The sequence below is a fragment of the Galeopterus variegatus genome, unplaced genomic scaffold (genome assembly GCF_000696425.1).
Source record: "Galeopterus variegatus unplaced genomic scaffold, G_variegatus-3.0.2 Scaffold956, whole genome shotgun sequence".
Lineage (NCBI taxonomy): Eukaryota > Metazoa > Chordata > Mammalia > Dermoptera > Cynocephalidae > Galeopterus > Galeopterus variegatus.
The window spans coordinates 410,141-435,941 of record NW_007727067.1 but is presented as its reverse complement, the minus strand read 5'-3'; the positions used below and the strand labels follow the sequence as shown (position 1 = coordinate 435,941).

General features: G+C 38.9%; 1 protein-coding gene across 1 annotated transcript; it reads right to left on the bottom strand.

Moving 5' to 3' along the window:
* Nucleotides 1–9,567: 9,567 nt before the first annotated feature.
* On the bottom strand, nucleotides 9,568–10,638 carry LOC103591287 (olfactory receptor 52B2). The gene has a single exon (XM_008573710.1). The coding sequence runs from the start codon at nucleotides 10,564–10,566 to the stop codon at nucleotides 9,568–9,570; it is 999 nt and encodes a 332-aa protein (XP_008571932.1). The 5' UTR covers nucleotides 10,567–10,638.
* Nucleotides 10,639–25,801: the final 15,163 nt, after the last annotated feature.

Genomic DNA, 25,801 nt, shown 5'->3' with positions numbered 1-25,801 from the left:
GATTTATTAACTTTTGGTGGTGTACTTTCTTGATTTTTTGTATTTCTGGTATCTTTTTTTTGATGTTTATTCATAGTGGCAGGGGGTTTCACAGTCCACCGGTTTGAGACTATTGACTAACTAAGGTGTTGCTGTGGTTGCCAATTTGGTATGGCTACCTCCATGACTGCTCAGTTGGCCACTAATACCTTGTGTGTGTGGTTGCCTCAGGTCTTGGTCCTCTCCAGGGAGCCACCTCTCTGGTCATCTTGGACTCTGCCAGGCTGCTGTATCATGGGGCAGTACCGCAGGGTGTGTGGTCTCTGCTGAGCTTCCACCTCCAGTGCAGGACTTCTCCCTGTTCTGTGCACTCTGGCCCGGGCTGCTGGGATGCACCGAGGCACTGCAGAACATGTGGTCTCTGCAGAGCTTCCCCTTCCCCTACAGGATGTCTCCCTGCTCTGTGCGCACTAGGCCAGGCTTGGGATGGAGCCGGGTGGCGGCAGTGAAGCCCACCTGCTGTTGGATCACACAGCAGCGGCCCCCCCACAGGGTGTGTGGACTCTATGGAGCTTCTATCTCCCTTGCTGGATGTCTCTGTGCTCCGTACACATTGAGCCAGGCTGCTGGATCACGTGGCAGCAGTGTGGTCCCTGTGGAGTTCCCACCTCCCCTGCTGGACATCTCCCTTCTCTGAGTGCACTAGGCAGGGCTAGGAATGGAGCTGGGTGTCTGCGGTGAAGCCTACCTGCTGGATCACACAGTGGCGGCCCCACAGGGTATGTGATTTCTGCCGAGCCTCTGCCTCCCTTGCCGGATGTCTCCCCACTCTGTGCACATGGGGCTGGGCTGGGAACGGAGCTGGGTGGCGGCAGTGAAGCCTATCTGCCAGATTGTGTGACAGCAGCCCCACAGGGCATGTGGTCTCCACGGAGCTTCTGCCTCCTGTGCTGGACATCTCCCCATTCCATATGCACTTGTTGTTATGTTATTACAGTTTAAATCAGTTGATTTGTGGGAGAGAGTGACGCTAGGGACCGTCTATTCCGCCATCTTGACTGGAAGTCCAAATCATACTTATTCTTTATGTCCCTTGTCCAATCTCACCCCAACCCCCTCATCCTGCCCCCTCCCCCCTCTAATTACCCTAGATTTCTTCTCTTCTTCTGAAAGAATAATGGTTTCTTTGTTGATTTGTTGCCTAGATGATCTGTCCAATGCTGAGTAGTGTGATCAGGTCCCCTAATATTATCGTAGAGCAGAAGCTTCTTCTGTCACTCTGGAATGGGCTTTGTGGAGAGAGATATCTCTTCTTTTCTTTATCTCTGCTGGTGACTCTCCTTGTGTCAATGCACTCCAGTGGCTGGTGGTCCATCTGCGTGGTGGTTGTGGTGTCCAGCCACTTTCGTGGCCACCATGGTTATTGTGGTGGCTGTGGTGGGTCACCCACATGGAGGTGATGTTTTTGGCATGCTCCTTGGTGCTGGCAGTGTGCCTGGTTGTGGGGGTGTCCAGTCCCCGCCTCCATTCCTTGGGTCCCCAGGTGGGCCCTGAGGTGCTGGTGTTGTGCCAGGTTGTGGGAGGGGGCTCCAGTACCTGGATCCATGCACTGGTAGTGTGTCTGAGCCAGAACTAATTTTTTCTTCCTTTGCTTACTTCTAAAGTTTGGGAACTTCCTGTTGGGACCATTACTTGAGCTCTGTGGTTTAGCTAAATTGCTGCTTTGCTGCTGCTTCCCTTGGGAAGGCTTTTTGTGCAGCACAGGTTATATTGGTTGACCGTATGGGTACTTCCAGCTCTCTGAAAACTTGGTGCAAATGGGTTGTGTAGTAACTCTGATCTGGGCCTGAGTCTTTTCATCAAACTGCACCCCATGCAATTCTATATTCCTGGCCAGTCTCCTCTGAGTGGTCCTATGCTGCTTGGGGTACAGAACACCTGTCCTTGCTGTGCCCCAGTGGGCTCATCTCTCCCACTGCCCATGCTGTAAAGACTTCCCATGGGATGGGTGGTGCACCAGTCCCTTGCAATGACACACCAGCCTCTGAGTGACTCCATTTTTTCAGTCGTCATGGCCCCTCACTCCTGTATGCATCCACAGGAACCCTATGAGTGGTCTTGCTGGCCTGGGGGCCACCAAGGCCCTCATCTCCCTTGCTGCCTCCAAGCAACTCCATCTGAAGGACACAGCTGCAGCTTTTGCCGGCTCCTGCTCCATGTGCTCAGCAGTTCCCGCCTTAAAGTGGCTGCAGCACAAAATGGTCAGAACAGATTTTTCTTTCTCTCATCGTGGCTTCTCCTGCCTTCATGCACTCCATAGGTCTCTCCTCCTCTTCTCCTGAGCTCTAGCATCCCCAACTTGGCTGTTGTTGCTTTTTTTTTATATAGTGGTAAATTAGTTGATTTCTGGGAGAGAGTGATGCTGGGGACCGTCTATTCCACCATCTTGACCGGGACTTCTAAATTTCCTTTTTTTTTTTTTTTTGAAGTTATGTTGATTTTATTTTATTTTCCTCACATACCCACTCCTGTGGCAGATGGTTTTTTTTTTTTTTTTTTAATTTTATTTTGTCGATAAATTTCCTTTTAAATCATAGGTCTCTAAAGCAAGAAGAGCCCCAACCAAATCTGATGAAAATATTATTATCTCCTGAAGATCCTACACTTTTAGCTGGATGGAGTACCCAGATGGAACTTTGGGGTCTCTCCTACAGAGAGGATTTGAGTGTGGCCTGCACATAGGAAGAAGGGAGCACAGAAATCTTAAGTAACCAAAAGTACAGATGGTGGCAGAGACAATTAGTACTTATTGCAAATCCATGAATGCATGTACATTTCCCAGCTTCCCTTGCAGTCAAGTTGGGGCCATGAGACCACATGCTCACCAAAGAAAGTGTGAGTAAAAGTGATAAATCACTTCAAGACCAGAGCAATTAATAATCACTGTGCCTCACTTCTCTTTCTCTGTTTCCCTGCTTTAGCAACTCTGAAAAATGCAACATCACAAAATGGAAGGATCCAGGTTTCCACAGCTGCTAAATAGAGAATAGATTCTATTGGCAGACACTACACTTTTAATAAGAGATGAATAAACTTGGTTTTTCTAATTCAAGGAAATTTTATGATTTGTTACTGTAGCATAGCCTAAACTATTCTTTCTAATATAGATTTTTTTTTTCCTTTTTGTCTTTTTTTTTTCGTGTCCGGCAACGGACCACAACCCTCAGTGTCGCGCCCGTACCAGACCGGGACCGGCAACGGGATCGCAACCCTCGGTGCTGCGCCCGCTCCTCGCTCAGCCAGTGAGCGGGAACCGGTCTGTATGTGGGATCCGAACCCTCGGCGGGAGCGCTGCCACACTCCCAAGCAGCGCACTGTAGCAGTGCGTCACCAGGCCGGCCCATAGGTATGTTTATTTTGAGATACCTACTAAACATACAACTGGAGATGTCAAGAAATACTTAAATATATGAATGTGAATCTCAAGAGAAAAGACTAGGTTGGAGATTTGGAAGCCATCATAATTTATAAATGGAATTTAAAGCCATACAACTCGTTCTGACTAGGTGTGAGGGACTGAGAATGTATAGATAGAGAAGAGAACAAAGAATCATAAAATATTAGCTTCTTTGTTTTTTTAACATCTGAATATTTGTGTGATATATCATTTTTCCTATTATCAATGTGACCCCGTAACTTGTTTTTTGTTCATGTGTCCAGCTCAGACACTCAGGTCTCTATGGGTAGTGCCTGTGTCTGTGTCACTTGGTCCATTTTCTGGATGAGTAAAAGGATTTTTTAAAATATAATAATGGTAATATTTCCTCACATGTAAAATGTAATAAATACCAACCTTAATCTTTCAACAGCTTAATGTTGTGTTTTTTTAAAGCACTCTTTTATATATATTAGAACAAACTTGTGGTAATGACGGCAATAATGTTGGAGATGACAATGGTTGTGATACGATCTTGGAAGGTAAGCAAGAGAAGGCAGAGGAGCCTCTGGAAATATTACAATTCTCATGCACATCATATCTAAACTATCTTCCTCAGGAACAAACTTCAAGTTAGAATTACATCTAACATTGAGATCCAAAGTAACATTGGACAATGATACTGAAAGTTTGTATAAATGAATTAGGAAAAATTAGAAAATGTGCAAAGAATCAAAATAGGTGATTCATACTACAAGAAAAACAGATGGTCAATATATATACATATAAACAGATGCTCAAACCTAGGAAATTTAAAGAAATGAAAATCAGTATCATATTGATATATTGTAGTTCTCCCATCAGATTGCAAAACGTAAGGAAAACAATTAGCCCCCAGTGCTGGTGGCAGGTAACTTGGTATAGCCAATTTGAAAAGTAATTTGACAATAGCTATGAAAAATTTTAATTGTGCAAATCTTTTAATCCAGTGATTTCACTTCTGGCAACTACCTGATGAAATTACAGTGTGATAACATATAGATATATATATATATAAAGATATTCAGTGCTTACATTGTCACAATAGCAAAAGAAATTGTTACAACTTCCATATCTGTCAATAGGGCAAAATATATATATGTGGTACATATATTACAATGGAATGTTTTGTTTCCATTAAGAAAAGAAATATTAACTGAGACACATAGTTAAGTTTTTTTAAAAAAAGTAAATTGAAGATTAAAATGTATAAGATAATTATTTTTTCTGTCTGTGTATCAGTACACTTTATATTATAAGTAACAGAAAATCCAGCTCCACTTTGGCACGAGCACATAGAGAAATGTCTTTGCCCTGTAACTGAAGAATATGTTTCTAGTATCGTGTTTATCCAAAGATTCAAGACATCATCACGGGCTCCATTTTTGTGTGACTATCTCAGTCCTCCAGGTATTGACTCTCCTAGGGCCAGAACTAAGGTGAGATGAGTGATCCACTTACCTTGGGTGCAAAATGTAAGCAGGTACCAAAAACAGTAATTAAAATAAATACGATTTTTAAAAGATGCTTTTTTAAATGAAAATTAATGCAAAAAATTGACAATAAACAAAATATGAAAATTTTAAATAAATATAGTATCTAACAATGGAGCCTGAGGCAAAAGGAAAAATGGGAGCCCCTATATATGCTCTTATGTATTTTTAATGGCTTTTTTCCATAATTTATTTTTTAAATATTATTGATGAGTATCTCCTATTAAAGCTAGTAAAATTAAAACAAATTCTAATTTTCATATAAATAAAATATTTAAACTTAAACTAATGTGAATTTTAACATACCTACTTCTCAATATTTCACTATTTTTTAGCTACTTTAGCATCCTGGAAAAAAATTAACTCTATTACCAGCCCTGCATAGCAGAAATGCTTGTAGCAGTTCAAAATGTCAAGATGTAGACACCGGATAATGTGTACTTATATTACACTACCCAGAGGACTTGAGAAGATCTTGTCTGAATCAACAGTTTATTGAGTTTATCCCAGGAAAGGTTAAAAATCCCAGGATGCAAACATGTATTCCCTGCCTAGAAACTTACCCCAACTGAAAAGAAAGCTCTTCCCCAACATGTGAAAGAAACTTCCAGATGCAAACTCTAGAGTAAAATGGGACAGTATTTGTACATTGTCCTCAGGAATCCCTTGGGTAAGGAGACAGCTTCTACCCCAGTAAGTCTTTAGGGAGTGTATGGTTTAATTAGACAGAGGCAGACCCCCGCAGAACCAGTCTCCAGAGACTGACTGACTCAGGAATCAGAAAGGGTGGGTAATCTAGCTATGTCCTTCCTGCAGCACAGTGTACATAACGCATCTGCTAACTGACCCATATTTATGACTAACAAAGGGACACAGAGTAGATTTAAGTTACTGCTAGTCGATATGTAGAATATTAAAGCCCAGCATCTACCTGCTATACCTGAATGTACATAGAAACCTGTGAAGAGGTAGAAGAAACAGTAGATCAGAAGGAACTAAGTGTGGGAAGAGGGAGGATGTGTGAGTGTGAGAGAGTGATTTTCAGTCATAAAATTAGATAATATTTAACAATGCAGGGTCCAGAGGTCAACAACCTTACCAACATTTCAATCCATACATGTGTATATTGAACCCTATGATAGATGCTAAAAGTATAATGAATTATAATAATGAGTAAGCTACATTCTCTGCCCTCATGAAACTCAAGCTCTGGTGCTTTCATAAATAGAGTAATTAATATTCAGTTGAAACCATAAAGGTCTTGCTGTGGAGACCCAGAGGATAAGGTGATTACCTCTGACTTGGGGCAATTGGTGAAGACTTCAAAGAGGAATTGGTATCAGTACTCTACCATTTGCCAGATGTGTGACTCTATTTATCCTCTCTGAGCTTTCGGTACCCCTGTATATTAAACAGAGATAATAACTACTCTACCTAATAAGGTTGTATGAGGATTAAATGAGATAATGAAGCAGAGCATTCAACGTGGTTCCTAGCATAACCTCTTAATAAACATTGGCTGTTATTGTAATTATTATTATTACTATATTTTATATTAATGTATTATTTATGTAATATACTGGTATGTTTTGAGATAGTAATGAAAAAGTAAGTTAGGGGGCCCGCCTGGTGGCACACTGGAGAGTGCGCCGCTAGGGAGTGCGGCGGCCCTCCTGCCGAGGGTTCAGATCCCATGTGGAGACCGGTTCCCGCTCACTGGCTGCTCACTGGCTGCTCACTGGCTGCTCACTGGCTGAGCACGGTGCGGGCGCAACACCGACGGTTGCGATTCTGTTACCGGTCAGTAAAAAAGGAAAAAAAAAAATTCCTCTCTCTCTCTCTTTTGGGGCCGGCCCGGTGGCGCACTGGATAGTGCGCCGCTTGGGAAGCGCAGCGGCGCTCCCGCCCGAGGGTTCGGATCACACGCACCCAAAAAAAGCTAGTAGGGAAACTTGCCAGAATTTGAACCCAGATCTGCCAAAACTCCAAAGTCAGACCATAATTGTGTCTCCCAGTGTGTAAATATCTATCAAATACTTTGTGCACATGTGTGAACATGCCAAACTTTGAATGATTTAAGTATAACCTGTATTTTAATACTTAGGACAGCATCATAAAATTAATTTCTAAATGAATATTGAAATTTATCCAGTTTCTATGTTTAGCAATTGGTGTTAATTTACCTCTCATAAGTGCTAGAAAGGTTCTACAATACCTCCTCCAGCCCTTTTATACTATTCAAGCTTTTTATTAGCCCTAATGTTGATTGCCTTCCCAGGGCATCTACTAGTTTGAGTATAATTTGTCTAATTAAATTTAAAGAAGAGATGTTTCAGGGAGCACCATTTCATCATTTCCTCTTAAACTCTATGCTGTGGAAAGTAAGTTAGAACCAGATTATTTAATTAATGCTTAGCTTAGGATTTGCTCTGTAGTCCTGTGATTTCCAAACTGTGGCTAACAGAACTATTTTAGAGGTGTAAATTGGTATGCTATCAACAAAATTTATATGAACATGGTTACAAATATCGACGGTCACAGAAGTGTGGGAAATGCTGCAAACTCTAAACTTCTGTTGGATGGCCATGTGCATACCTCACAAAAGGTCAGCATTTTCCACACATTTGACCATGGAACTATTTTATAAAATATCTACTGATATCCAATATCTATTTCTACATAATATTCTGTGGAAAACACTCTGTAAGTAATGAAGACTCCTCCAACACATTTGATAGAAAGCAGCTTGATCAGTTCTTTACAGTGCTTAACTTAGAGTCACTTTATAGTTTAAGTTGAAGTGTAAAAGACTGAAAACATTAAAAATCAGTTGAAACTAATGCAATATCTGAGGTGAAAGATGATAAAAGTCATAAGTAATTGGTAGAGGCAGTGTTAAAAAGAAGAATAACAATACCAATAACTTAGTATTAATAAAATGTCTTGGATACTATGAGCTAAGGATTATGTTAAGTGATATATATATATATAAACCATATGTATGTTAATATATATAAACCATATGTCTGTATGTATGGTTTATTTCATTTAATCTTCTCAACATCCTATGAAAGTACCCTCCAAGTTACCCATTTTATACCTAAAAAAATGGAGGACTAAAAACGTTAAATAGATTTCACAAGTTCAGCACGGAAAATGATGGGGACAGGATTTGAATCCTGACATCACTTTGCAGTCATAACTACAAAGTTATCATCCACATAACTATTTAGTGGTACAATCAATATGAGCACTAACCAATGACTTGTTGAGGAGCAGCCCTGCAGGAAAGAAGTTGAGAAAGACCAGGGAGTCCAGCTTAGGGAAGCTGATGAAAACGTAATAAACTAGTTCCCAAGAAAAGGAACACAGAAAGAAAAGTTGACTTGAGTGGGGGTTCTATAACCTGGAGGAGATAACCAGTTATTATTAGGTGGATTTGTGTGTCTAAAACTCAAAGGAGAGTTCTAGACTAGAGAGAGAAATGTGGGACTCAGTAGTGTAGGTGGTGGTTGAAGAAATTAGTGTACAGTACTTGACCTTTTCTGGAAAAGGATGAAAAAATGAAGGTCAAGACCATGAACCCCCAGACAATATTTCAACTTGCTAACCTGGCCATGAAAAATGTGCTATAATTCCTAATACTGGGACTGGTCAAAAGCCAGGTAGAAGAGAGAATCAAAAGTACTCTGTTTCTTCCTACTTTGTCGATTCCCTGGTCTCTGAGTTATAGCAAATATGTAAGCAATGCAGATCAACAGCTAATTTGCCCCCATGATGTCAAACTGACTCTGTGAGGAGCTGGTTGACTAATCACTGGTTTTGTGGACTAATTTAGCTGGTCATTCCAGTGTATCATAGAGATGCATGTTCTGACTTTTGGAAGGTAATTGTGCTCTCATTTATTTTTCAAACATTTATTATGTGCCGGGCATTTTATAATGTACTGAAGGTACAAATATGAGTGAAATGTATCTGATTTCAAGGAGTTTACATTCAGTTGGGGGTACAAATAAGTGAATAACCCATTACAATTCATTATGAACATTTGGAGATTTGTACAAGATTCACTAGACATGCAAAGATAGGAGCCTTGGCTTGCCTGGAGAAATTAGGAAGGACTTTTCAGGGAAGGCAGTTGTTGAACTGAAATTTGAAGTTTTCTACATGGCTGAAAGTCATGTATGGCTATTTTTCAAAATCACTGGCCATTGTAGAAGTGAGTGAAGAGCTATTTGATTCTGTACAAAGAATTAATGCACATTTTGGAATTTTTTTAAAAAATGGAACCCCTTCAGATGTTAAAGGTAAAATTATTTTTATTCATTTGTTTATAAACTCATTTCATGTGGTATTTGGCTCCTTCTGCTTCTAGAGTACATCTAGTCTACTAAGGATACCAAATGCTCATATGAGAGGCAAGTACACTTAGTTATCACTTTGGGGTTGTACAAAGGAATGTGTGAAGAGGATAGAGAAAATGAAGAAATGGGAGAAGGAGGCAAAGAGAAAGAGCTAGAAGAGAAAAAAACAGAAGCGAGGGGAGGAGGAGGATGAAATAGAAGAAAAAGAAAGAGAACAAAAAGCCCTCTCAGTCCAGAAAATCTCTGCATGTCACATCTAGCTTCCTTGACAAAAGTGAGGTGTGGAAATTCCCAGAGGGGAGGAACAGCACCAAGTCTTGATGTCAAAGAACCGGTGGGCTATACTGTCCCGGATCTGCTTAGTCTTCACACCATAGACAATGGGGTTGAGCATTGGTGGCACCACCACATAAAGATTGGCCAGCAGGATATGAACATGTCGAGGAATGTTATGCCCAAAGCGATGGGTCAACAAAGTAAAGAAGGAAGGAACATAAAACATGAGGATGACACAGAGATGGGAGCCACAAGTGCTGAGGGCCTTTTGCCGAGCATCCTGGGAGGGTAAATGAAACACTGCCTGGAGGATCAGAAAGTAAGACACAGCAATGAGAATCACATCCAAGATGACCATGACAATGGGCACTGAGAAGCCATACCAGATGTTAACAGTGATGTCAGCACAGGCTAAGCGGGCCACTCCAATATGCTCACAGTAGGAATGGGGGACGATGTTGGTTCGGCAGAAGGGCAGCCGCTTCAGCAAGAAGATCACTGGGAAGATGATGCAGAAACTTCGGGTGACAATAGCCAGAGCAATCCTTCCCACGACAGGCCATGTTAGCACTGCTGTATATCGCAGTGGGGCACAAATGGCCACAAAGCGGTCAAAGGCCATGGCTAACAGGATGGCCGACTCGCCAACAAACATCATGTGAACAAAGAAGACTTGGGTGACACAGGCATGAAAGGCAATGTCATGGGCATGGAGCCAAAAGATGGCTAGGGCCTTGGGCACAGTAGTAGTAGACAGCATAATGTCTGTGATGGCCAACATGGACAGAAAGAAATACATAGGCTCGTGAAGATTACGTTCTGTGATGATGACCATTATCAGGATACTGTTCCCAAGGACTGCAGTGATATACATGAGGCAAAGGGGTACTGACAACCAAATGTGATAAGCTTCCAATCCAGGGATGCCAAGTAGGACAAAAACTTCAGGGTGGAAGATGGTACGGTTGGTGTGAGTCATGATGTTCTTCACGGTCCTCTCTATAATGACTCCGAAGCTGATGAGTCTGAAGAAAGTGATAGGAACAGAAAGCACCCCTAAGTATGTGCAAAGATCACAAATGATAGCATGGATATCTAAATTGCTGGACCCTCCAGGGGAATGTTCTCCCAGACAATGCTCACTTGAGTGTAGGAATGGCTTCTGGCCCTTGGTGCTTCATTTGCTTATAGCCATTCTGTAGCAGTTATGTTTCAGTAACCAACAGAAACTGCACCTGCCCCCAATCACCCTGCCCCGGAGGTTAGCCCCATCCTAACTTTCTGACCTCATTGTACCATTTTGAGACACATAGCATTTGTCCCCTACCCTTTTTACATTTGTGCCTTCCCCCAGATTTTGCTTTTTCTGTGTTTACCTGAATTTTCCTCCCCTTCTACTTTTGTTTACCCAAATTTTAACCTTAAAATACCTCAAGACATACCACTTTGTAATGGCCTGTGTTCATAACAACACATATATCTCCTTACTTAAAATGTATTAGCTAAACTTTTTTAACTTGATTATATTTAACCATATTAAGTTTATGTGGGTATTACCTTAACCATTTCACAGGACACTTGCAACTGTTGTTTCCTGTGCATGGAAGTGGAGTACCAAGTGGAAATCTAGAAGAAGCCTAAGGAATTTATGGGTTTCTCTGTTCTGACCCAGATTCATATCTTCCCTAAAGGCAATGAGAAGTGGGGCAGCCAATGAAACTGAGAGGGGCAATTTTCATCACCTGCTTTTCATGAAAGTCTCATGCTTCTCTCCAAATAGTTTCATACAAGTGGCTCCTCTTGATTGTGTCTAGATCCTTATCTGTAGAAGCCTCCCAGAGAAACTATTCTGAGTACAGGGAATCAACACATTCCACCCCCACTAACTACACTAATACAGCCCTCCTTCCCACCCCACCCTCAGAAAAAAGTCAGGTTTCCCTGGTGCTAGGAGGGTTAAGTACAGAACCCTTCTTGTCTTAGCTTTCTCACCACTCAGATAACTTGTTGCCCTCTGAAGTTCTGAACTATATGTCAGCTATTAGGATTAAGGAAAAATGAGTGATTTAGAATCTAGAAGGAAACATGGAGAAAAGGGACCATGGAGAGAGTAGGGAGGGAATCTGAAGTATAAAGATACCAAATAAATACTAAATGGGTCTTCTGATGATAGTGTTAGAGGGTCCCGGGGAAGAGGACATGCAAAGAAATGAAATCCTCAATTTATTAGTTCATCCCCTGCCTCTACACAAATGTACTTGCTCAGAGCATGATGGGCTGTGGGGAGGGAGCAATGGGACTCCATGTGGGTACAAGGAGGGGAACAGGGCCAGATTCAGACAAGTAAAGGACACAGGCAGACTAATACTTTGATATCCTCCAAGCCATATATTTTAAATATTTGTTCAACTTCTACTTAAAGGAGAGGCTGAGCTTTGTTGGGATAAGCACAAAGAGGAAGGGCTACTGGTAACATTGCTCTGCTTCTATTTTAAAATGTTCGGGTCAAATTTATATAAACAAAAGCCCCTCCAGAAAACAAATTCATTTTCCTTAGAAGGAAATTGATTGGACATTTATTTTCTCATCACATCTCCCAACCCCTCCAGTTATTAACATACTTATTGTCAATAAAACAGTAATATGCTTGATATAAGTCCTCATAAAAACAACTGCTCTCTGCCTACAACTCTGATGATGTTTTATCACCCCAATAAGTGAGATACCAAAGGCAGGGTGGGGAGAGGGGCAGTGAGGCCCGGACAGCTGTTAATGAGGTTCTGGAAAGTAGGTCACTGTCTGTAGGAAGGACTTTTCATTTCATTCAGTGGCTTCTGAGGACTCCTTCTCAGCCCAGCTACTTCTCTGTCGAGCACCTTTGAAGGATTCTAGGCTCATTTAGGAAAAAGTTAGGGGTGAGAAGAAAGAAAACTCACAGGCACTAAGAGGCACAACCAAAGTCTCACAAAAAGTACCTCCCAGAGCTCTAAGAGAATATCCAGCTGAGCAAGAAAAACAGAGCCAGAACAATAGAAAAGGGGCAAGGAGCCATGCTGAGTGAAAAGAACACAGCGCAGTAGTAGTTGAGGACATTAAGTTCTGGACCCAGGCTTCCTGAGTTTATTTCTCAGTTCTTCCCTGGCTGACTAGATGATTTGGGGCAAGTCACTTTACTTCTGGATGCTTCGGGTTTTTCATTTGTAAGATGTGAATAACAATAAACTTCATAAGGCAATTGTGAAAATTAAATGAGTTAATCCATATAAAGTGCTCAGAAAGCTATTATTATGGTTTTTATTCAGATTTATAGTTCTAATAACCTCACTCTTGCCCACGTGCACTTAAAGCCAGCATGTAAAATCTTTTCATATTGTAAAGCCAGTGTTACCTATGCTGCAGAGGCACTGAGATTCCCTTAATTCACTGATATACCCTTAACAGTGACTCATGGTTTTTAATTATTTATTTTTTTAACCGACAACAAATAATTGTATATATTTATGGTGTACAACAATATGTTTTGTATTAATTGTGTGTACATTTTGAAATAGCTAAATCAAGCTAACCCACAGGAGCATTACCTGACATACTTATTTTTTGTGGTGAAAACATTTAAAATCTCTTTTAGCAATTTTCAAATATACAATATATTGCTATCAACTATAGTCACCATAATGTACAATATACATCTTGAAATTATTCCTTCTGTCCAGCTGAAATTTTGTGTTCTTTGAAAACATCTCTCCAATCCTCCAATCACCCAGCCTCTGGTAACCACCATGACTCATATTCTTTAATGAATAAACATCTCAAGAAAAATGTCCACCTACCTATTTGTTTTACCCCCTATAAGCATTTTGGGGATTTTGTCCAAATTTGAGTAATTATATGGTGGTGTATCATGTGTAAATATCATCTGCCATGTTCTTGTGATGTGGTGTCAAAAATGTGAAGAACCCCAGCTTCAAGGCACAACCCCTTCCTCTCCCAATGTCTATATCTGCTCCACAAAATGCAAAACAGGAAATACACTGAGGAGAATATTTCAGGTTTAGACACACCTGACACCCAGATTATCAAGAGAAACCTTGCTCAGGAGTCCTCCTCAGTTTGGGACTGAGGCATTCATAGGACTAAGCAAAGAGCCTGGCATATTGTAAGTACTTAGGAAATATTTGAATAAATGAGCCATGGAATTAGTGAATTATTCTTTCTCCAGTACCTTTGCTTATTTTGCCAAAGACAAGGTAATGATCAAAACTTGAGCAATTTTCATGAATAGCACCCACTGATATCTCCTTCCCTGGTACAGTCTGATTCTGACGGCTCTATAATCTGCCCTCAAACATTTAATCAAGAAGTCTCTCTTCCCCCACATCCTCAGGGTGCCTTTCCTGGCCCCTCTATGCACTCCCATTCCTATCTCTAACAAATGTCCACCCCCAGTCCCACTGGTATCTCTACCAATCTGACACTCCTCGCTTTGTGCTCTGTCCTACTGCAATCCCTCTGTTATCCTTTGTCTCACTGACCCCTTGTCTTTCTCTAACATATTCATTTCCTCTCTCCCAACCTCAGTCTTTGTCTTTTACAGATACTCCTAAATACACACACACAAATATATGCATAGACTCCTGCCAATCCCTCCCGTGCCACTGCCAATGCTCTTAAACTCACCTACTATATCACAGTATCAGCTGAAGAATTGAGAAAGTAGTAGAGATGAACTAAAACACACAGACACACAGAAAAAAAAAAACCACTGTGCTTATTCTGAGAGAAGAGAAATGAGAAGAAAAGAGAAGGCTGGAGGCTGATCATGTTGCCATGAGGGAGTATCACTGTCCCTGACCTATTCAGGACCCTTATATCTAGATACTAAGCAGCCATATGATTCCTTCTTCTGGAGGTAGACATCAGAGTTACCCCTGGGATCACTGAGCATGGGATCAATGAAACAAGGGAGAAATAAAAGCCGTTCCCTTAGTGCCAAGTGGAAACACTAACTCTAGGGATCATTAGACAGACAAAAAGCATGTAAAGTAGTTGAAGACACAGCATAAGAGCAGTGACAGAAATCTCAGCAATAAAATAACACAATAACAGCTAACATTTGTTGAACACTTACTACATTCCTGTCACTGTGTTGAGTTTAACATAAATGACCTCATTTAATTTTCAGAACAGTCCAAGAGAAAATGCACTATTATTATATCAATTTTGCAGCTGAGAAAGTAGAGGCTTAGAGAGACTGAGTAGCTGATAAGAAGATGAGACAAAAGCCCTCAGATGAACATGTCGAAGTATTCAGACTCAATCCAGAAACATTGACAGTCAAGAAGGATAATTTTGAAACAACCCTGCAGGGTTGATCACTCAAAGTAATTTCAAAAAAAAAAAGGAATGAAATAAATTGAATATTGATTAAAAGTTTTGCAACATTAAAAGCAAAATTTATAAGCACATGGAAATACGCTCAACATCACTAATCATCAGGGAAATGAAAATCAAAACCTCAATGAGATGCCACCTCACACCCATTAGGACAGCTACTATAAAAAATAAAAATAAAAAACAAAAAAAAAAATAAGTTTTGTCCAGATGTGGAGAAATTCGAACCCTGTATGCACTGCTGGTGGGAATGTAAAACGATACAACTGCTGTGGAAAACAGTATGGCAATTCCTCAAAAAATTAAAAATAAATTACTATATGATCCAGCAATTCCATTTCTGAGTATACACACAAAAGAATTGAAAGCTGGGCCTTAAAGAGATATTGTACACCCATATTCATAGCAGCACTATTCACAATAGTTAAAACATGGGAGCAACCCATGTCCATCAACAGATGAATGAATAAGCAAAATGTAATATATACAAACAATGGAATATTACTCAGCCTTAAAAAGGAAGGAAATTTTGATATATGATACAACATGGATGAACCTTGAAGACATTATGCTAAGTGAAATAAGCCAGACACAAAAAGACCAATACTGCATGATTTCATTTATATGAGCTACTTGAAGTAGTCAAAATCATTGAGACAGAAAGTAGAATGGTGGTTGCCAGTGGTTGGGAGGAGAAGGAATAGGGAGTTATTGTTTAATGGGTATAGAGTTTTAGTTCTGCAAGATGAAAAGAGTTCTGCAGATGGACAATGGTGATGTTTGCACAACAATATGAATGTACATAATATCACTGAACTGTACACTTAAAATGGTTATTACAGTAAATTTTATGATATGTGTATTTTATGACAATAAAAAAATGGGGAAAAAAGCAAACTTCACCTTGTACAAGCACTTAAAGTACTCTAATATTGTTGAGAGGAAAATAATTCTTCCTAACTTGTCTTGTAACTTTTAGAGCAAAGAAATTGCTAGGAATCCCCTGGGCGCGGGGTAGGAGAGAGATGAATGGTATCAACCCAGAAATCCCACTCTTAGGTATTTACACAAGAGAGATAACAACGTAAGTCCAAAAAAGTCTTCTATACCATTGTTACAGTAGCTTCATTCATAGTAGCAAAAAACTGAAAACAACACAAATGTCCATCAACTGGAGAATAGATAAACAAATTATGATAGATTGATACAATGGAATATTATTCAGCAATCAAAATGTAAAACTACTAAAACATGCAACAACACAGGCTACATTCAAGATACTTATACTGAGTGAAAGAATCCAAACACAAAAGGCTACATACCTACTCTATATTGCATATGTGAGGTTCTACAAAAGACAAAAACTAGTCTGTGGTGATAGAAATCAGAATAGTGATCACCTCTGGGTGGGAGGAAGCAGAGGGAGTTTCTATGATGAAAATATTCCATAAAGTAGTCCCCCCTCATCTGTGGGGGATACATTCCAAGACACCCAGTGGATACCCGAAACCATGGATAGTACAAAACCCTATATATACAATGTTTTTTCCTATATGTGAACACCCATGACAAAGTTTAATTTACAAATTAGGTACAGTTAAGAAATTAACAACAAATAAGATAGAATAATTAAAATGATATACTGTAATAAAAATTATGTGAATGTATACTTTCTCTCTCTCTCAAAATATCCTATTGTGTGTATTATTTTTGGACTGTGGGTGACACAGTTAAGTGAAATCACAGAAAGCAAACAACAGATGAAGTGGGACTATTGTATACTGAGAGGAGTGTCAGTTACTTTGGTGTCTGCATTTGCCAAAAGAAGGATTTTTTGGAGCATTAGGAAGGAATGAACAATAGAAGGAGTAAAACTATGGGTAAATTCTTCTCAGGAGCTTTTTATATAATTGCAATAATTAAAACAAAAATTTAACACTAACTGATACTCAAGACAATGATATTTGAAAGTGGGAAGAGTAAAGAAACCTAAATGGAAATAAGGTTTCTGTTAAAAGTTGTAAAATGTTGCTACTAGCAGACTATGATGAGTCACATGTATATTTTAATAGACAAAGACATCACTAAGAAAACTATACAAAGTGATATACTCAAAAACACTGTAGGTAAATCAAGATGGAATCTTAAAAATGTCCAAGTAACCCACAAAAAGGCAAGAAAACAAACAGAGGGACAAGACACGGGAGAAACAAAGAGAAAACAAAGAATAAAATGGCAGACAAGTCCTAACATATTGATAATTACCTGAATTGTAAATGGTCTAAATACACCAATTAAAAAACAGAGATTGGATAAATGGATTTTTTTTAAATTACCCAATTATATATATGCTTTTACAAAAAAGTTAACTTCAAATTCAATGACATAGGAAGGTTGAAAATAAAAGGATGGAAAAACATATCATGCAATCATTTATCAATAAAAACCAGGAGTGGCTATATTAATTTCAGATAAAATGGAATTCAAAGCAAAGAAAATGACTAGTGAAAAAGTGACACATTATATAATGATAAAAGAATCCATTTACCAGGAAAACATAATGATCCCAAGTATGTACACATCAAACAACAGACCCTCAAAACACATTAAGCAAAAACTGAAAATACCAAAAAAATAAGTAGACAATTCCATAATTGTAATTTGGGACTTCCAATAGCCCCCTTAGTGTTAAAGTTCTATCTCACACAGATTGTTTTCTGACCATGATCCAATCAAACTGGATATCACTAAAGAGAGAGAACAGGAAAATCTGTAACACCTAGAAATTAAATAGCATGCTTTTAAATAAATTATGAGTTAAACAAGAAATCATAAAAGAAATTTTTTAAAAACATAGAACTGAGTGAAAATGAAAATGTATCACATAAAAATGAGTGGGATGTTGCTAAAGCAGTATTGAGAGTATTGGGAGGACTTTTATAGCACCACATGCCTACATTAGGAAAAAGGAAAGGTCTAAAATCAATAATGTAAGTTCCTATCCCAAGAAACTAGGGGAGGAAAAGATAAATAAACCCAAAGCAAACAGAAGGAAGAAAATAATAAAGTTAAAAGCAGAAATAAGGGGGGGAGAGGGGGAGGAGGAGGGTGTTTTGGGGAACAATTGGGTGGGGACACTGGGTATAAAAGCAATTTCTGGTAATTTGTATCTCATGAATATTCATAATAATAAAAAATAAAATAAAATAAATCCCAAAAAAAGCTGAAATTAAAATTTTAAATGGTAGGGGCCGGCCCGGTGGCGCACTGGATAGTGCGCCGCTTGGGAAGCGCGGCGGCGCTCCCGCCCGAGGGTTTGGATCCCACATACGGACCGGTTCCCGCTCACTGGCTGAACGAGGCGCGGGAGCAGCGCCGAGGGTTGCGATCCCGTTGCCGGTCCCCGGTCCAGTACGGGGGCAACACTGAGGGTTGCAATCCGTTGCCGGACACGGAAAAAAAAAGACAAAAAAAGACAAAAAAAAAAAAAAAAAAAATTTTAAATGGTAAAAATAAAATAAAAAATAAAAAGCTGGCTCTGCAAAACATCAATAAAATTAATAAACCCCTAGCAAGACTGAAAAAGATAAAAAGATACAAAACATCAATATCAGGAAAAAAATGAGGCATATCACTACAGTTTCATTATCACCACAGATAATAAGGAAATATTATGAACAACTTTATGCTCATAAATTTGACTATTTAGAAGGAATGGGCCAATTCCTCAGAACCTACAAACTAAAAAACTCAAGATAAAATTGTTATGCTAAACAGTCCTAAAACCATTTTAAAAGTTGAATCTGTAACTAAAAGTCTGCTTAAAAAGAAATCTCCAGGCCCAGAGGGTTTCACTGGAGAATTCTACTAAACTTTAAGGAAGAAGTAATGCCAATTTTTATACAATCCCTCCAGAGAATAAAAGACTAGGGTACACTTCCCAATTTATTTTATGTCAGTAGTACCCTGAACCAAAACCAGATGAACACCATGCCTTAAAAAAAAAAAAAAAAACCCTCAATAAAATATTAGCAAATCATCTCCAGCAATACAGCAACTCATAAAAAAGTATATACTATGATCAAATGGGATTTATTCCAGGTATGCAAGGTTGGTTCAACAGTCAACAATCAATCTGTGCAATTCACCATATCTACAAGCTAAAGAAGAAAAATCATAAAATCATGTCAAAGCAGGAAAAAGCTTTTCACAAAATCCAACATCCACTCATGACTAAAATACCTAACAACTTAGAAATAGAGAGGAACTACTGCAATTTGATAAAGAACATCTATAAGAAACCTACAGTTAATCTCATACTAATCGTGAAAGACTGAATGCTTTCCTTATGAGGTCAGGAACACAGCAAAGATATCCAATTTTACTCTTACTAATTTTATTCAATATCATACTGGAAGTTCTAACCACTGCAATAAAATAAGAAAAAGAAATAAAAGACATAGTGTAGGGAAATTGTTGCTAGGAACATAAATGGTACAACCTCTCAGAAAACAGATTGGCAGCATCTTAGTCAACTTGGGCTGCTATAACAAAAACACCATAGACCAGATGAGTTTAACAAGAAACATTTATTTCTTACAGTTCTGGAAGCTGGGAAGTCCAAGATCAAGGCACCAGCAGATTCATTCCCTGGTGAAGTACTGCTTCCAGGTTCATAGATGGCTGTCTTCTCATTGTTTCATCACATGGTGGAAGGGGAGAGGGAGCTCTCTGGGGTCTCTTCTATAACAGCACTAATCCCATTCATGAGGGCTCTCACTTCATGACCTAACCACCTCCCAAAGGCCCACCTCTAAATACCATCACATTGGCGATTAGGTTTCAACATATGAATGGGGGGGGGGGCAGGGACATAAACATTCAGTTTATAGCAGGCAGTTTCTTATAAAATTAAATGTCTAAACATATGACTACATATGACCCAGAAATTATACTCTTAGGCATTTAGCTCAGAGAAATGAAAACGTATGTTCCCACAAAAACTCATACATAATTGTTCATAGAAGTTTTATTCGTATTGGCCCAAAACTGGTTAAACAAACTGTGGTACGTCCATACCATAACATACCACTCAGTAATAAAAATGAATGAACTATTCATACACACAACAACTTGGATGAATCTCAAGGCAATTATGCTGAGTCAAAAAAAAAAAAAAACCCAAAAGGTTATATACTATGTGATTTCTTTCACATAATATTCTTGAGATGACAAAATTATATAAATAGAGATTAGTGGTTTCTAGGGATTATCAATGGGGGTGCAGGAGGGAGGGAAGAAGATAGGTATGCCTACAAAAGGAGAAATCCTTATGGTGATGAAACTATTCTGTACCTTGTCTGGATCAATATCAATATACCGATTGTGATATTGTAGTATAATTTTGTAAGGTGTTACTACTGGGGGAAACTAGATCAACATTACACAGGATCTCTCAATATTGTTTCTGACAACTGCATGTGAATATATAATTACCTCATAATCAAAAATGTATGTATGTGTATGTGTATGTGTTTGTGTGTGTTTGTATGTGTGTATACACCTGTTTAAAAAGAATACATTAGAGCTACATCAATTGACCTAAGAATGTCTGCAATATACTATTTTGTAATTTTAAAAAAATTTTTAATTATACATTTTCATGGGGTACAGTTTATGTTAAGTAAAATAAGCCAGCACAGAAAAAGAAATACCACATGTTCTCACTCATATGTGGAAGCTAAAAAAAAAAGTAGATCTCACAGAAGTAGGGAGTAGAATAGTGGTTTCTAGAGATTGTTAAGGGGAGAGGAGAGGGTCAATGGATACAAAATTGTAGAGAGATAGGAAGAATAAGATCTAGTGTTCTGCAGCAATACAGGGAGACTATAGCCAACAACAAATTACTGTATAACTTCGAGTAGCTGATTAAGAAAATTTTGAATGTTTCCAACACAAAGAGGTGACAAATGTTTGAGGTGATGAATATGCTAAATACCCTGACATGATCTTTGCATACCATATAAATGTACCCAAATATCACATTGCAATATATTATTTTTAAGCATCTAAGTGTAGTACCTGATATAAAGTAGGTGCTCATTAAATATTTGTCAAATTAGTAAAAGGAAATTGCAGAAAAAATATATTACTTAATTTCAAAATTTTAAAAATAAAAGTAAAAACTAAAAACCTATATGTTTGTACTAAGTGCATATGAGCATGGAGAAAGGTGTGAAAATGTACATGTTAACAAAAATTACCTTAGGAGTGGAGGAGGGGTTGGAAAGACAATAGGATGAAGAGAAATTTTGTTTTTCTTTATATATCTTTATTTTTTGGTTGCAGTAAACACTTGTGAAATATGTATTTTCAGAAGAGACAACCAATAAGCAATATTTTTAAAAATATATTTAGAGTGATTTGCAAAAAAGCAAACCTAGTAAGATGAAAAGCAAAAAAATACGAATGGTATGAATATGACTTTTAAGGCAGTGATGGTCAAAAGGTACAAAATTTGCAAAATGAGGCAAATGCAGTTGTTATCTTCAAGGAAGTTATGGTGAAGGTACAAAGAGGGAAGAAAGCTGAGAGGTTCAGTCACAACAGACTAAGCACAAGAAGCAAACATCAAAATGAGGAAGAAAACTCTGTGATAACATATTGGCTAAAATTCAAGAGACAGTCCATGCCAGTCTCCACAGACTACAAAATAACTCTGTGACATTGTGCCCTCTACACAAAAATGAAGAAGTTTAAGCTAGGAACATACACGGAGGTGGTTGGCCAATGTGGAGAGTATTGGTGGCACATTGCAAAAGAGGCAGATATGAGTAATGTGAAAACTGAGACAAAACTGACATTTGCAATGAATCGTCAGCCCTTGCCATTGACACACCTAGAGTGAAGCAACTTCCTCAAGGTGTTTTACCTGCTGTTAGTACACAAGGGAAGGGAGAGGAAAAGGGGTACTGGCCAGGGAATTATGGAACATTAAATGTGTCTTTAGGGAAGCTGGAAGTCACAGTTGTAGACCTTTGGTGGGGAGGGTCATGTGACACAGAATTCACAATAGCACCTACAAGGGGAGGCAGAAAGTCCTAAATGCATCATGGACAGAAAATATAATGGAGAAGACAAAGAAGATAATGATTTGGGTGGATGCAAGAATACTAGGTAAACTCAAAATTCAGGAAAAAAGTCATCTTATTTGCCTAAAGATTTAATGCAGATGCTCCTTAAACACTGAATGGTGCATTGGCCAGGGAGGGAAAATGAAGGCTGAGGAGAAATGAAACTACTCATGAGAAAAGACGAAAACCAACCTGATTTAATTTTACAAAGCTAACATAACCCTGATACTACACAGTCATTAAGAGAATCCACTTTGAACTCATGTTGACCTGTATTCAAATTCATACTCATTAGAAGTTTTGTGATCAGAAGCAAGCTCCCTATGCCTGTTATTTCATTAGTGAAATGTAAATAGTAACAGTGTCTACCTCATAGGGATACTACATTGAATGAGATATATGTGTAGAGTGCTTAGCCCAGTGCCTGACTCATAGTTAAGTGTTCAATATATCATAACTTGGGAGTCGATACCAAGTGCTGTCGAGGTCTGTACACTATAAAAAGAAAATGTATAAAATGTCTTTACAACTTCATGGGAAGGAAGAATCTAATAAATAATTTAATAAATTATATTAAAAAGCACATGTCCTAGACGTGCTTATTATTAAAATTCAAATTTTCCGTAAGACAAATAATACTATAAATAAAAGACAAATAATACTATAAATATACTTCCAACAGACTGGAAAGTGATATTTCCAACATAAACAAAGAATTAGTATCTAGAATATGTAAGAGAATTTCTATAAATAAATACAGAGAGAAAAAAGACAATTGATTAGAAAAGTGGGCAATGGAAATGATCAGGAAATTTATAGAAGAGGAATCCTAAATGACCAATAAATATATGAAAAACATAAATTAAAACAAGATAATTCTTTATTAATCAGATTCATAAAAATATGAGTCTGATAATACAAAGAGTTGTCAAAGATGTTAAAAAAAAAACAGAATCTTTCAACTGCTAGTGAGAATACAAATTGGAACAACTATTTTGAGGAGTAATTTTGACAATATCTGCTGAAGATGAAAATGTGCATACGTTATGACCCAGCAATTCCACCTGTAGTTATATGCTCTAGAGAAACTCACATGTGAAAATGGAGACATGTATAAAGATACCAATAGCACTATATGTAACAAAAATAACCAGAAACAATGTAAAGTCTATCAGTAATAAATATTTGGCACAATCATCTGCAATAACACTATGTAGCAATTTAAAAGGATGATAAAGATCTTTTTATCTACGTAAATAGAACTCAAAAACATAATTTCCTATATACAGTAGAAAATAATTTATGGAAATATTTAAAAGCACCAACTAGAAAAAACATTAAGAACTGAATTAAAGAATACACTCTACATTCATGATAATTATTGTCTCTAAGGTGAGAGAATGAAACAATATAGGGGATAAGAGACATTTAATGTAATTTTTTTTTCCTTTTTGTCTTTTTTACTGACCGGTAATGGGATCGCAACCCTTGGTGTTGCGCCCGTACCGGGGACCGGCAACGGGATTGCAACCCTCGGTGTTGCGCCCGCACCGCGCTCAGCCAGTGAGCAGGAACTGGTCTCCACGTGGGATCCAAACCCTCGGCGGGAGTGCCGCCACACTCCCAAGCGGCGCACTCTCCAGTGCACCACCGGCCGGCCCTGGATTTTCCTTTTTGCTTTTTGCTGTTCGTAATAACTTCGTATAGCATAATTTCCTATATACAGTAGAAAATAATTTATGGAAATATTTAAAAGCACCAACTAGAAAAAACATTAAGAACTGAATTAAAGAATACACTCTACATTCATGATAATTATTGTCTCTAAGGTGAGAGAATGAAACAATATAGGGGATAAGAGACATTTAATGTAATTTTTTTTTCCTTTTTGTCTTTTTTACTGACCGGTAATGGGATCGCAACCCTTGGTGTTGCGCCCGTACCGGGGACCGGCAACGGGATTGCAACCCTCGGTGTTGCGCCCGCACCGCGCTCAGCCAGTGAGCAGGAACTGGTCTCCACGTGGGATCCAAACCCTCGGCGGGAGTGCCGCCACACTCCCAAGCGGCGCACTCTCCAGTGCGCCACCGGGCCGGCCCGATTTAATGTAATTTTTATTGCCTCCATTAAAAAAGAACTAAAAGTAAATGGGACAAAATGTTAATAATTGTCAATTCTGGGTGTGTTGACACATGTGCCTATTCTTATTCTTTATACTTTTATATCTATTAGCCCCGTCTCTAATAAAAGCATGACAAAAAAATAGAAAGAAGCACATTGGAGACAAGGGGATCAGTTATGAGGCTGCTGTTATATTCCAGAATAAGGATGTGAGGTGTAAAATAGGACCTATTCCATTGGAGACAGAGAGGAGTCTCTGCTCTTAAGGAAAGGGCCTCTCAGAGAGGAGTCACAAGCTCTTAAGGAGATGGGCCATAGTGGCTGAAAGTTCTTAGTCTGCTCAGGCCTCCATAACAAAACACCATAGACTGGGTAGCTTAAACAACAGAAATTTTCTCTCACAGTTCTGGAGGCTGGGAAGTCCAAGATCAAGCTGCCTGTTGATTAGGTTCTTGTGGGGACCCTTGCCCTTGTTTGCAGTCAGCTGCCTTCTCACTGTGTCCTCACATGGCATGAGGAAAAACAGAGAGATCTTGCTCTTCCCCTTCTTATAATAACTCTAAGACTCTAACTCCAAATATCATCACTTTGGAGTTTGGGGCTGCAACATATGAATTTGCGGGGAACACAAACACGTGGCCCATAACAAATGTGGGAAAGGCTGTTTACCCATCCATAGTACTGTGCTTGACATATAATAAGTTCTCAATAATGTTTGCTGAATTCTGTGAATGACTAGTGCTTTCCCTGGTTGTAAGAACCACCCATGCGATGTGAGCTCAAAGGGAAGAAGGTAATGATGGTTAAAGGTAAAGGCGCTATCTATTACATCAGAGAAAAACTTTGGGGAATTAATTTCTTGAGAGATGACCTCAACCCAAATCCTAATAAACGGAGTCACCTCAGGAGCCCTCTTATAAATGCCAGAGAATACTTACAGGGAAGTTTTCTATAAGAAAAGTCTTTGGAAGACTATCCCAGCACGGTCTACTCCGCCATTATTGGTCATAGAGAGTTAGTCAAAAAAATACCTCTTCCATGCCTCACAATGAGGGAAAAGAATGATTGCATAAATTAAGGGGGTTTCAGGATCTTAAACCAATCTTACAGGTACAGTGTAACTTGGAAGATAAGGATGGCAACTGTGGCTGCAGCATGCAGGAGGACACTAGAGTCATTACTGTATATGGTCAAAGATGGTGTCATTCCCGGAAATTCTGGGACTGGAAGGAATGACCCTATTGCAGAGGAAGTAGAGACAGATGACAGAAGACAATATTACAGGAGGACTTATAAAAAACTAAATGTGATCTATTCCTTACTCCTACCAGAATCTGACTTCTACCAGATCCTATTAAAATGGAGAGGGAGAACAATTCCTCTCTCAAATCTGCAACCTCAATGCAAGCGCATCTACTATCCTAAGGAATGGGACCCCCAATGTCCCAGAGCTTCATGAAATACTAAGGACCTTCTCATGGAAGGACTGGGGAGCCTGAGATAGAGGGGTGAAAGTGAAGCTAGAAGACAGAATAGGTGTGGTGGTTCCATAATTCCTTCCACATCTCC

Bases quoted from the DNA above. Each gene is read 5' to 3' on its own strand.
- LOC103591287 (XM_008573710.1), bottom strand. From the start codon at position 10,566: ATGACTCACACCAACCGTACCATCTTCCACCCTGAAGTTTTTGTCCTA.